This window comes from Molothrus ater, chromosome 6 (genome assembly GCF_012460135.2).
Source record: "Molothrus ater isolate BHLD 08-10-18 breed brown headed cowbird chromosome 6, BPBGC_Mater_1.1, whole genome shotgun sequence".
Taxonomy (NCBI): domain Eukaryota; kingdom Metazoa; phylum Chordata; class Aves; order Passeriformes; family Icteridae; genus Molothrus; species Molothrus ater.
In genome coordinates, this window is record NC_050483.2 from 52,028,200 (window position 1) to 52,040,231 (window position 12,032).

The 12,032-nt window shown below is 49.3% G+C and overlaps 1 protein-coding gene and 1 long non-coding RNA gene across 3 annotated transcripts in view; both read left to right on the forward strand.

The window, feature by feature from the left end:
* Positions 1 to 1,460, forward strand: part of LOC118687890 (uncharacterized) — a 44,948-nt gene extending 43,488 nt beyond the window's left edge. Inside the window, exon 6 of one of the 2 annotated variants that reach the window (XR_008508476.1) lies at positions 817 to 1,460. This is a non-coding gene — a long non-coding RNA (uncharacterized LOC118687890). Of the gene's footprint in view, positions 1 to 68; positions 178 to 816 lie in introns of those variants that run through there. The other variant, XR_004980402.1, reaches the window with a different exon arrangement.
* Positions 1,461 to 9,119: 7,659 nt separating this feature from the next.
* The window catches only part of RCOR1 (REST corepressor 1), an 82,093-nt gene continuing 79,180 nt past the window's right edge, over positions 9,120 to 12,032 (forward strand). The window contains exons 1-2 of the mRNA XM_036384187.1: positions 9,120 to 9,502; positions 9,599 to 9,658. Coding sequence (XP_036240080.1) covers positions 9,316 to 9,502; positions 9,599 to 9,658 — 247 coding nt within the window. The 5' untranslated portion in view covers positions 9,120 to 9,315. The remainder of the gene's footprint in view (positions 9,503 to 9,598; positions 9,659 to 12,032) is intronic.

The window sequence follows — 12,032 nt, forward strand, 5'->3', positions numbered from 1 at the left end:
AAAAAAAAAATCAGGTTTCTCTATTGCTGAATGTGAAGGTGATTGAGATGGCTTCATTTTCTTTCCAGCTGTGAAGCAGGCAGGTAAATATATTGATGTATGGATGCAGTACAGTTTACAGTGAAGCTGTAAGAGAAATCAGTCTGAAAAATACACAATTTCCTTTCCACAAAGCACTCACAGACAGTAAAGTTAAGGTGAGTCTGTATATTTATATTTTTAAGAGCATAAAAGTATTTGTTTAAAGCTCTGTAGCTCTGATTTTTCAGAGCCACTGAGCACCCTGCTCTCTGGTTTCTTTTAACTGGAGATGTAGGTTTTCAGCATTTCTGGCAGCCAGGCCCCCTTTACTAATGCCTGCAGAGAGTAGCTGGAGAAAGTGTGAGAAACATTATTGTAATGAGGGGCTAATTCTGCCTCTCCTTCCTGCCTCAGTGCAGATGAAAGAGTGCCTGCAAGTCGTGTTATGTGCACAGGAAAAGGGAATTCTGATTACTGGCTCTGGCTCCCCAGGGGCAGGGATGATCTCCTAGCACAACTCACAGTAAGTCACATCTGCATTTCCAGTATAAGGCCCCTTTTTAAGGACTCCTAGTTTAGCTATAAAAATTCACTTAGCATGCATGAATAGAAACCAAATTGACAAGATAGACCATAACTGCTCTGAAAGGGCCATTAGTTCCTGTCGTATGAAAAATCCACATTTTTAAAAAGCAAGTATTATTCACATTTGCACAACAGGCTGTAACTGTTCTTTCTAAGTCATTATAGACTGTATAGAAATAATAATTTTCAAAATCACTATTGATACCACAGGCACAGAAACAGCAGGAGACAGATGTCTTTGCTTGATATTAATCCAGAGCCTTCCAGTGCCACTGAACAGGATGGGATCAGTTTAAACCTTTGATTTACACCCATGTAACTGAGACGAGGAAGACCCCAGAATAAAGATTTGGTCTGATATCTGAGTTTGGTGCAACATTTCTGGTGTCATCAGAGGAATCCCAGAGGGGCAGTGGCTGTAAGAGGGTACCAATGAAAAACCATCCATCTCCTGTGCTCAGTGCTGCTGGGCAGGGGAAATGAATCTGTATTTGGTGTGTTCCATGTTTAATAAGGGGAAAGCTTGAGGCAGATAGGAATGTAGCTTTTATTAGTTTTGTTTTTGTTTTTGGGTTTTTTTTAAATTGTGATTTTAAGAGGTACTAGGTCATGGCTTTTGTTTGAAAATTGTTTCTTTTGGTTCATGATTAGTGGCTCACTTGACACCAAACAGAGAAGTTCCACTGATTTTTAAAATTTCTTTTCTGGGTTTTCATGTGTTGAGTGTTTTCTTTAGACAAATACCAGTAAGGAACTAACCTGTATTTCTCTCTCCTTCCTCCGAGATCACTAGCATTTGACATTTCCAGATTATATTTAGGCTGAATGAAGAGAAAGTGTACAATCAAAAGCTGGCACTAGAGTCCTGTTGAGCTGTGCTGCCTTAGGGATGCGTTCACAGGAGCTGGGCCTGAGCCTTCTACTGGTTTTACAACAAAGGGAATTTCCAGAGATTTCAGCAGAACAATTCCCACATACAATGAATAAGGTGATTTTCTTCACTCTCATGTGCATATATGGACATACCAACCTGCACATTTTTACTCTGTTACAACAGTTTGCTTGGACCTATGACAACTATGAGTTTTGAAGGGAGTTTCAGATTAATTCTAATAGTTCCCTTTCCTCTGGAATATCAGTGCTCAGAGGCCCTGTAGGACAGCCCTGGCTGCATTTCCCTAGAATCCCCTGTGTCATGGGAAGAGATTGGGTCATGGGAAGAGATTGGCTGAGTGGTGGAGTAAAGGGGGCTGTGTTGGCAGAAAGCCAATGCAGGGATTTTTTGGTATGATTTCAGGAGTAAGCAGCTGCCTCTCAGCTGGACTTCCCCATTGCTGGGATTACCAGGATAGCAGCAAGACACATGGAGGACTCCCAAGGAGGCAGGAGACCACCTGGCTGAGGGACTTTGCTGTGCTCAGAGCCCGGGGCACCAGCACCTCTGTGGGAGGGTGCAGGGAGAGGCTGCCTGACTTGGGGCAAAGGTGGGACACCTCTCTCTGGGACATCTCTCTCTGGGCAGTCTTTTCTGCTCCCATCCTGGACTGCAGTGACATGGGCCACTGGAAAGCTGCCACCATGGAGGGGCTGGCATAGAGGAGTTTTCCTGCTGCATCCATGTGCTGTTTCTCATAGTTTGTTATCCTTGACATAGCAGAGTCCTTCAAAGGTAATGCCACAGTACTGCACGAGCTCCTGGGGAGAACTTCTTCCCTCACTCAGTTAAAAAAAAAAAAAAAAAAAAAAAAAGGTTGATTTAAACACTGAAATGCAAAGGATTGTATTCCTTGCAAAGCTCTTACAAAGGGTATCTGCTGTTAAAGCTCAATCCTTGCCCACTAGGTCTTGCAACAGAGAGCTCTCCGAAGGGATTGTGTGAATTTCTTGTTCAAAATCTCCTGTGAGAAGAATTATGTTATTTGATTCTCAGACACCCTAAAAATGATGGCAGCTGTCCCCTGCAATTCCATCTCCCTTCACAGACTAGCACTGCTCACTGGCTGCCCCAGAGACAAGTGAAATGGAAGTCTATAAAAAGAGAGTGGCATATTCCCAGGTTAAGTGCTGTGTTAACTGCAATCATCCCTACGATTAAGTGGCTCCCTAAAAGGAAATTTTTTCCCCCATATGTTTTTTTAAGGAGTGATGAATCTCTTCACACAGTGTGTTTCTCATCAGATATGGAGATTAACTTAAGCACAGAACTGAGTGAAACAAACCCATCAGCTATCTGAGGCTTTCTACTCTGATTTTGCTGCATGCCTCATCCTCAGGGAGGGGAAGATGCCTGTCCCACCTCACTCAAGGTTTGTTCTTTGGGAGAAGGCACCAGCTATGGAGGGGTTAATACCACCAGGGCCTGTCTCACCTCCCCTCACTGCTGTGATTTCCCATTTTCCTCCTGAGCTCTTCCCCAGGGCTGATGAGAGGTGCAGGGTGGGGGACAAAGAGGGGCTGCCTGCTCTGGGTGCTGCCTGCCCAGGGTGCCCAGCCCTGGAGCACTGCTGGCTGGGCAGTGGGGCACCTGAGGGGCAACAGGGCTCCTCAACAGCTTCAAGTTTAATTCACTGAGAGGAGCTCCCAGGAGGAAAGGGAGGAAGTGGAGTCCTGTCAAGGAAACATAGGGTGGCAGGGAAAGCTGTATGCCCCTGCCAAAAAGGAGCCAAAACTCTGCAAAGGGCGTGGTCACAGTAGCATGTACAGATGGGTGACTCCTGCTCCCATCAGCTTCACAAGCTGTGAAATATCTCCTAGCACAAATGCTGAAAAACCCACTGGGGGCTGCGTCCACGCTTTGCTGGGGACAGACAGGGAGTTCTCTGCAGCTCTGCCCACAAGATTGTCCTGTGCCCTTGTCCACTGCTCTCCTGGCATCACCAGCCCCTGCCTGTGCAGTATTTCAGTCTCATCCTCTCCTTCCTCCCAGGTCTTCTCTAGTGGCTCCCCTCTGGGCCATCCTGGAGCCCTGCTCCAGGCCAGGACAGTGCTTCCTCCCCAGCTGCAGTGGCTCCCCTGCTCCTGCCATGCTCGCCCTGCAGCTGCCAGCAGCCCTTTCCTGCCTCCCACTGCTGATCCAGCCCCAGCTCTGCACCCTCTCACTCCCACCACAGTTTCCCCCCTTGATTTTTTCCGCTGGCCTCCCACTCACTACAGGATATGAGCCATTCTCTCCAGTGGGAAATAAAAGTTTGGATTAAAATTTACTATATAATTCCTTCTCTAAAAGCAACTTTTAGGCTGAAAGGCTCCAAGGACAAATTTCCAAAGGCCCGCAAGAGATTTAGGGACAGATTTTAAAAGTCTTTTAGTCACATTAAAATGAAATTAGATTCCCCTTGGGTTTTTTTTTTTCAGCAAAAGGAGGTGCTTTTGAAACTTGCATATCATGCCTGTTTATGTCTTTTAGGCATATAAATGCTTCCAGAGATTTGAGGGTTGAACACCCAAGTCCCCCTGAAACCTAAGAGAACCTGGCATCATCTCATGTGCATTCCTTCCAAATTCCAGCCAAAATTGTTGTCAAACTTGGAGCACCAAGTTCTAAAGTAAGAGATAATAATCCTGATTTCCTCTTTCCATTTGCAGGCAGCTTAGCACCAGGGGAAAGAAAACAACCCATAGTGTTGACTGTATAAACATCTTGTTCAAAGGACAACATTTTCCTGATTAATAGCCTCTCAGCATTAAAAACAGTCAGTCTAGAATGTGATTAATTGTCCTTTTACTACTGGTAACCAGCTACATGTATATACATACATACATACATATATACTTGTGTAAACACACAGGAACATTCTCACTGGGGTAAGCATTTTTAGTGCATCTGTTTTCAAGGAAAATACATTAGGAAGGAGGTGAGAGAGCTGCTTCCTACAATTCCAGCTAATGGAAAGGGGTTTAACTCTCCTAACCCTTTGTTGCAAGAGCTAGCAGCCCCAAGGACACACTTAAGCATTGCTGTCCTGGGAAAAGGCTTGAAACACTCACCTGGCCAGGAAGAAGGCCAAAAATGAGGCAGAAGACACTCATCTTTTCATCCAGGGAATAAAAGTTGCTCAGTTGTTGGGCATCCTGGCTTCATTTCTACTTCATCTGTATTTTATTTGTGGGACTCACAGGTTAATGACAATAAGAAAAGTTTTCCTTTAAAAATTGGCAAGGAGAGGTGCTTTTCCCTTAACAAAGAGAAACAAATTTCAAGAAATTTTTTAATATGACAGTCCTGGCTGGTCCAACCTGTTAGGCCACAGTATATGCACAACAGTGACACTGTCTTCATAAGGAAGAGACTTTTTTTTTCCACTCCTTTTGCTCTAATATCTAAACAGGTGAGCAGGTTAACCACTACATTACAGTGTTGTCCAGAAGTTGCAGCCAAGCTCAGGTGCAAGGAAGATACAATCCCTGCTTTACATAACTGAGTCTGCTGCAGATCATACACAAAATTCCTCTTGAGGAGCCTGAGCAGGACATACAGGTGTGTGCAGTCATGTGTGGGATCCTGGCCTGATGTGTCTAAACGAAGTTTTGATCCAGGTAAACAAGACTCTGTACCTACCAGAGGCTCCCTTTGTGCTCAAAGGGTTTCCTCCCCATCTGTCCCACTTTGCAGAACTTAAAAATAATGAAGTGTTAACACAGGTTTTCTCTAGAGCAAGTGCTGTGACCCAGAGGATAATTTGTTGCTTTTTTGGCATTAGAGGCTGCATAAAGTGTATTCACTGTTGCTGCTAAAAAATAAAACACAATTCTGTATTTTGTGTACAGTGTCTGTGTACACACTTGCCTACACTCTTCAAAGAGTTTTCCTTATGGCCAGAAAACAATTTTTCAAAGTTTCCTTCAAGAACAACACCAAAATCTGTTGTGCTGTTTTGGGACACTCCCAAAAATTCAGGCTTTTAGCTTAAGCATAAAGAAACCAAACACCACTGTTCAGAAAGCAGAAACAAACAGGAAGAATTTTCTCAATGGTTAGAAACAAAAAGCTCCATCAGCATCAGAGATGTTATATTCAAGGCTCATGAATTTCTGCAGAAAGGCTGGAAAATGAAGAGCAGCCCTGCTGTGGATGAAGAGGGTGTTGTTGGCCTGGGACAACAGCTGTGACAGGTGCAGACGGGCTGTGACAGTGACAACGCTGAGACTTCCTGCTCTGGGGACACACACACACACACACACACACACACACACACACACATGCACAGGGTGCACACATGGCACACAGGGCGCACACACACACACACACAGGGCACACACATGCACGGGGCACACACACACGGGGCACACACACACAGGGCACACACATGCACGGGGCACACACACACGGGGCACACACACACGGGGCACACACACACAGGGCACACACAGGGCACACACACACATACACAGGGCACACACACACGGTACACGCACACAGGGCACACACATGCACAGGGCACACACACACAGACACACATGCACAGGGCACACACAGGGCACACACAGGGCACACACAGGGCACACACATACACAGGGCACACACAGGGCACGCACACACACACACATAGGGCACACACACACGGTACACACACACATGGCACACACATGCACAGGGCACACACATACAGACACACATGCACAGGGCACACACAGGGGACACACACAGGGCACACACACACACCCACACAGGGCACACACAGGGCACACACACAGGGCACACACAGGGCACACACACACATGCACAGAGCACACACGCAGCCCTTGGCAGCCAAGGGAGAGGCACGGCCCCGCTGCTGCTCCTGGGCACCCGCTTATCGCCTGCTGGGGCCAAGGAACAGCCTGGCAGGAGGGCAGGAGGGGCAGAGCGTGCCCGGCTGGCCTGGGGCATGGCTCGGACAGGGCTGGCATCGCTCGTGGCACCACCAAGAGCTGTGGGAGCTCCCTGGAGAGCAGGGATTGTGCTGCTTCCCAGCCCTTGGGACAGGATGGAGCTGCTGACCCTGCTGCGGGAGGGGCTGCGGGGCAGGCTCGGGACAGGCACATCGCGGAGAAGGGCCCGCAGTAAAGGTTGTCTCAACAGTTCACGTGAGGGAAATTGTGTTGTAAATAATTGAGATGACTGACTTAAGATTTTAATCCTGGGGCCTAAGTGGGTAATGGCCATGAAGAGAGGAGGAGGGAGGGAGGAAGAGGAAGTGAAAGAAGACCAAAATTAGGCCCAGATTTGCAAAACTGTGCACACGTGTGTCTCAGCCTAAGCTGTACACATGTTTCCAAATGTCATCTGTGGTCTCAGGTTCAAGTTCAAGCTCAGGTTCAGGTATGTTTCAGCCTAAGTCTTGGGTGAACCTTTTTTTTTTCCCCCTTCAGTACTGGGATGTTCAAAGCTCATCTTAAAATGAAAGATCAGATGTTCCCTTCCTGCCCTTGCATTTCTGGAGTAGAAATCCTCGAATACAGAGGAGAAGGATAATGAACACTCAGCCATGTTTGCATTCCTGTCTATCATGAAAATGTATTCTCTACTACAGAACTAATACACTTTGCAATGGGAAATATTTGTGGCTGTCAGTACTGATGTTTAAGAGCATCACTAATTACTCCCCCAATTTAGAACTGGTATTTTCAAAGAATGTGGGATCAAGAGCTACCATAATAAATTTTAGTTTTGTGAGCTAGAAAAAAGTTCTTTTTATACGTGTACTTATTTTTATGTAGTGAAAATAAGCTTATTTTTTCAGTGGTAAATAACTGGGGTGAATAAATACTCACAGGTACATGCATGTGTAAACAAAGGAAACTGACTGCATATCAGTATGTACACACAACACACATACCGAGTGAAGATGGGAAAGGAGATACTGTAAAGACCACAGTATGCTGAAGCAAACTACCACACACCTCAACAAGGTATTTCTTTTCTTAATTTTAATGGAGAGAAATTGTGCGTGAATATTAAGGACCCTTTCCAAACTACTCCCTGGAAGTGAAATAAATTTAATAATCTTAGGCACAAGATAGAGAAGGAAGGGTAAGGCCAGGCTGGAGACGATGGCTCTCCCCCGGCAGCTCTTTCCCCCTCCCCCTGTGCAAATGCTCTTGGATTAAAATGGCAGAGGGAGGCGGGGAGTGGCTGGGGACAGTTTGGCTGATACGAGATAACCGCTGCTAGTCAAATGGCACTTTTAATTGCTCGGGCCAATAAAAAAAAAAACTTGCTACAGAAGTTAATTTGAATGAAAATAGCAGACACACCCCACAAGCTGCTTTCCATGACCGTGCATTGTGCTGCCTCAGCCTGATGTACAGTTCGAGTCGCAAATAACAGCGTGCGGTCTGGACACCCTTCGGTTGCCCATTTTGGCTACGGCGGGGCTGGACTCCCCCTTTCCCCCCAGCAGTTCTCCCCCACGCCGTGCGGGTTTTCCCGACAGGAGCCTCGTGTGCCGAGGGAAGGGAACGCGGCGCCGCCGCCGCTTTTGTTCCGCAGCTCGCCCCGCAGCCGGGTCACGGCGGGGAAGGCACGGAGCGTGGGACGCGGCCGCCCCCCGGGAGGGCTCGGGGCCGGCTCCCCCCCGGGGCCGCGTGGGGCGCGGGATCCGCTGGGCCCCGAGCGCGGACCCCGGCTCGGCACCAGGGGCCGAGGGGGAGCCACGGAGTTACTTGGGCGGGCCCGGGGCGGCGCCCGGGGCGAGGGCGAAGGCGGCTCCACGGGCACCGTGCCGTGCCCCCTGCGGGCGGCTCTGCCCCGGGGGCGGCTGGCAGCACCCGGCTGGCGGGGCAGCACCGCGGACCCGTCTGTGCGGTGCCGCTCCCCGGCTGGATGCCGCCGCTGCCCCGGCTCTCTCCGACCCCGGCGCTGTCCCGCACTCTCGGCGCAGCTTCGGTCGGGCCGCCCCCCCTGCTCTCCTCAGGCCACTCCTGGCCGCCGGGACCCCCATCCCCTCGTGGGACTCTGGCCGCTGCTGCCGGCGGGAGCCGTCCCGGGCAGAACAAGCACAGACCCCAACACTGCCGGTCTCAGCTCCCCGCGGGCAACTGAGCTTTGTATGGAATCTCATTCAAACTACGCCGTAACCTTCCGCCACGGGAGAGGCGGTGGGGGGGGGGGGGGGAGGGGGGGGGGGCAAAGTAGTCCCTCGCCACGCTCCTCCCGGGTCCGAGTTCCCGGCGGGGCGGTGGAACCGGGGCCGAGCAGGGGGAGCGGCCGGGGAGGGGCTCCCCGGCGGGGGGTGCGGCCCCGCCTCCCGCTCCGCTCGCAGCCGAGGAGCGCGGAGCAGAGGTATCGCTGGGCGGAGAGATCGCGGAGAGATCGCGGAGCCCGCACACACACGGCCCGCGGTCCGCCTCCACCGCGCCCAGCGAACGGAAGCGCCGGGCCGCCGCGATGGACAGGCGGCGCCGGCCAATGGGCGGGCGGGATGGCCTCCCAAAATGTAGGTTTGGCCAATGGGAAGGGGCAGGAGCGGGGGGAGGCGGGGCTGGCCGCGGGCAGCAGCGCAGGTTGAGCGGAGTCCCAGCGCAGGGCTGGGATGAGCCTCAAAGTTCGGGGCGATCGCGGTGGGGGATGTAGCAGCGCCGCCACCGCCGCGCACCGGCCCGGCCCGCCCCGGCTCCCGCCCGCCCTTGGCGCCTCCCACAGCCCCCCCCCCCGCAGTTTTTAAACTCTGATCTTCTCCCCCCTCCCTTCCCTTCTTCTCCACACCCCCCCTCCCCTTCCTCCCCTAAATGCCAGCCATGATCGAGAAGGGCCCGGAGGTCTCGGGGAAACGGCGGGGCAGGAACCAGAACGCCGCCGGGGCGAATAATAACAACAACGGCGGCAGCAAAAGTTTATCCGCCGCCCCCAACGGCAACAGCAGCGTGAACTCCTGGGAGGAGGGGAGCTCGGGTTCGTCCAGCGATGAGGAGCACGGTGAGGAGCGGGTGCGGGGTGCGTTTTTTGGGGGGGGTTGGTTATAGGGGCCGCTCGGGCCCACGCGGGTAACGCTTCTCCCTCTGCCTTCCTCAGCTGGCGGCGGAATGAGGGTCGGGCCGCAGTACCAGGCGGTGGTCCCTGATTTCGACCCCGGTAAGTCTTTATTATGTTTTAAGGGGGGCAACTCGTCCCCCTCATCCAGCGCTTTGGACCCTCCGCCCCGCGATGAGTGGGGTACGACCCCCCCCTCCCCCCGGGTTCCGCTCATCGGGTCCAAAAATAATCTGCCCCTAATTGCACTCTCAAACAGCCAGAGCAAGAACAAGGACCCCCCCTTCCTCCCCCCTTCCCCAGCGCACACGGTTGATAAAAGAAGTCTCGATGCTTTCCAGAGGGCGCTTTGCAGGCAGGGAGGAACAGGGAAGCTGGCAGGGCTGGAGGAGGCAGGAGATGGCAGTTGGGTGGGTTTTTTTTTCTTCTTCTTCTTTCTTTCTTTTTCCTTTTTTTCCTTTTGTTCGGGTTTTTTTGGTCTGTTTTTCTTTCTTTCTTTTTTTTTTTGTTCCATCCTCTCACGAACTCGTGTTTCTGTGGTTTCAGTGATAGGGGTGGAACTAAAAGACATCAAGTTATAATTATAATTTTTTTCGAAGGTATTTAGAAGTGACTTAGGTCTGTGTTTTAATTTTCTCTCTTCCTAAGAAGCAGTTTGCCTCTGTCCTCCAAAAAAAAAATTGTTTCACGTTCCAGCTATTCTGCTTCGGTTCTTTGTAAGCTAATTTAAAGTGGTATGGAAGCAAATTTTGAGCAAACAAAGGAATTGGAGCTGTGCTGAAAGGCAGGTGCTGGAAGCACGGTGGTACTGATGTATCTCCGTGTATTGAAAGACAGGCTGTTGACCTCTTTAGTTTGAAATCTAAGCTTTTTTTTCTTTTTTGGTATTGTTCCTTTGTAAGTGGAGGTTGTAGCTAGCGAAAACCCTCCTTCTGTCTGGAGATCCTAGCGTTTGGAGTTGTCCCTTTGCCCAGCCCAAACTTAATTGAATCCTCCGCACCTCTCGCACTAAAACAAAAAGAATGGTGTGGAAAGCCACAGTGTCTCCTTATCGAATAATCCTGAGAGTTACTGTTGTGTGGACTCAGGAAAAAGATTTATCGTGGGTCATCCTCAGACTGTGCACTAATGCTGGATGCCTTTTTTATTATTAAATATAAATGTCCGTTTCTAACTGTTAAGATCTCAGGGTGGGGGGGAGGGCAAAGAGGATTTTTTTTTTTCTTAAGTTCACTATCACTTGTATTCATTTACAGAATAATTTTTCCCCACTCCTTCCCCCCTTCGTCTTCTTGACAAAATAAGATACAAGGGAGGTCCATTTCTTGGTTGACCAGGAGGAAAAAGGGGGCGGACAGGGGGGAGGAGGAGGAGGGAGGGGGAGGAAGGGGGAGCTGTGAGCTAGGCAGCAGTTGACACTGGTTTTCAATCTGTAGGTCAAACGCAGCGTTTCTGTAGCACACAACGTGCATCACACTGACTTATCAGCCACGTATCACAACAATACTTGGGCTTTATGGTCACCCTGGTGAATTATGCTCTTTTGGGCAATTCATTTATTGAACATAATCGGTGGAGGGGGGGAAAATATTGTGACTGCTTCCTCTCTGTTGTGTATTCAGATGTACATTGTTCTGGTTTAAACTTACAGACATACAGTGACCTATACAAAGGTTATTGCTTTTTGTGCTGTGTGGAGTGGAAGGGAGGGGGAAGCGTGTGACCTGAAGAAATAATTTTTTTTCTGAGTAATCTGTACCTTAAGATGGGATCAGCAGGTGATTGTGTTTGAGTTCACAGTGTACAGCAAGCTCATAGTAGGCTCACCCAAAGTAAATGATCAGTTTTCTGATGACCTGAATGGACATCAGATCCTCCTTTACTGGTCTCTGGGTGGTTTTTTTCTGTTTCTGAAAAGTAAATCTTTTAGTTATGGAGTTTGGAGTGAACTTTTATCTGCTTGTGTATGGAAGAGTTTGTTTCCTGTGTTGTGGAATTATCCAGGAATCATTTTGCAATGCCACGTTGTTGCCTGATTTTTGTCATCTCTTCTTGGTCCTAAAGGCTAAAAGCTACATTAAGTTCATTTGTTATGTCTCTTTTGTTTCTCTCTTTAAGAAAGAAAACCCTAAATAAGCCAAAAATGCTGCACTTAGACCTTTTGACTAAAACTGTTAAGTTGTCCTGTCTATGAAACTGTTACCAGAGTGCACAGATGCTGTGTCTGTTTCTCACTAAAAGTTTTAGTGATTGGTTTACCAAAAGATCCTAAAGCTTGAAAGTTATTTATTGTTGAGTTGTGGAGGCTTTTTACCTTCTAGCTGGCTGGCAAAATGTGGAGAGCTGGTGCTGCTCTGACTGTGCTGAGGGGAAAATCACACAGACAGGCCTTGTGTGTGTTTCTTTTTTTAATCTTAATGTTCAGTTATACCTTTGGCTGAGGTATATCTGTAACTGCTTATTCTTACATCAGCAT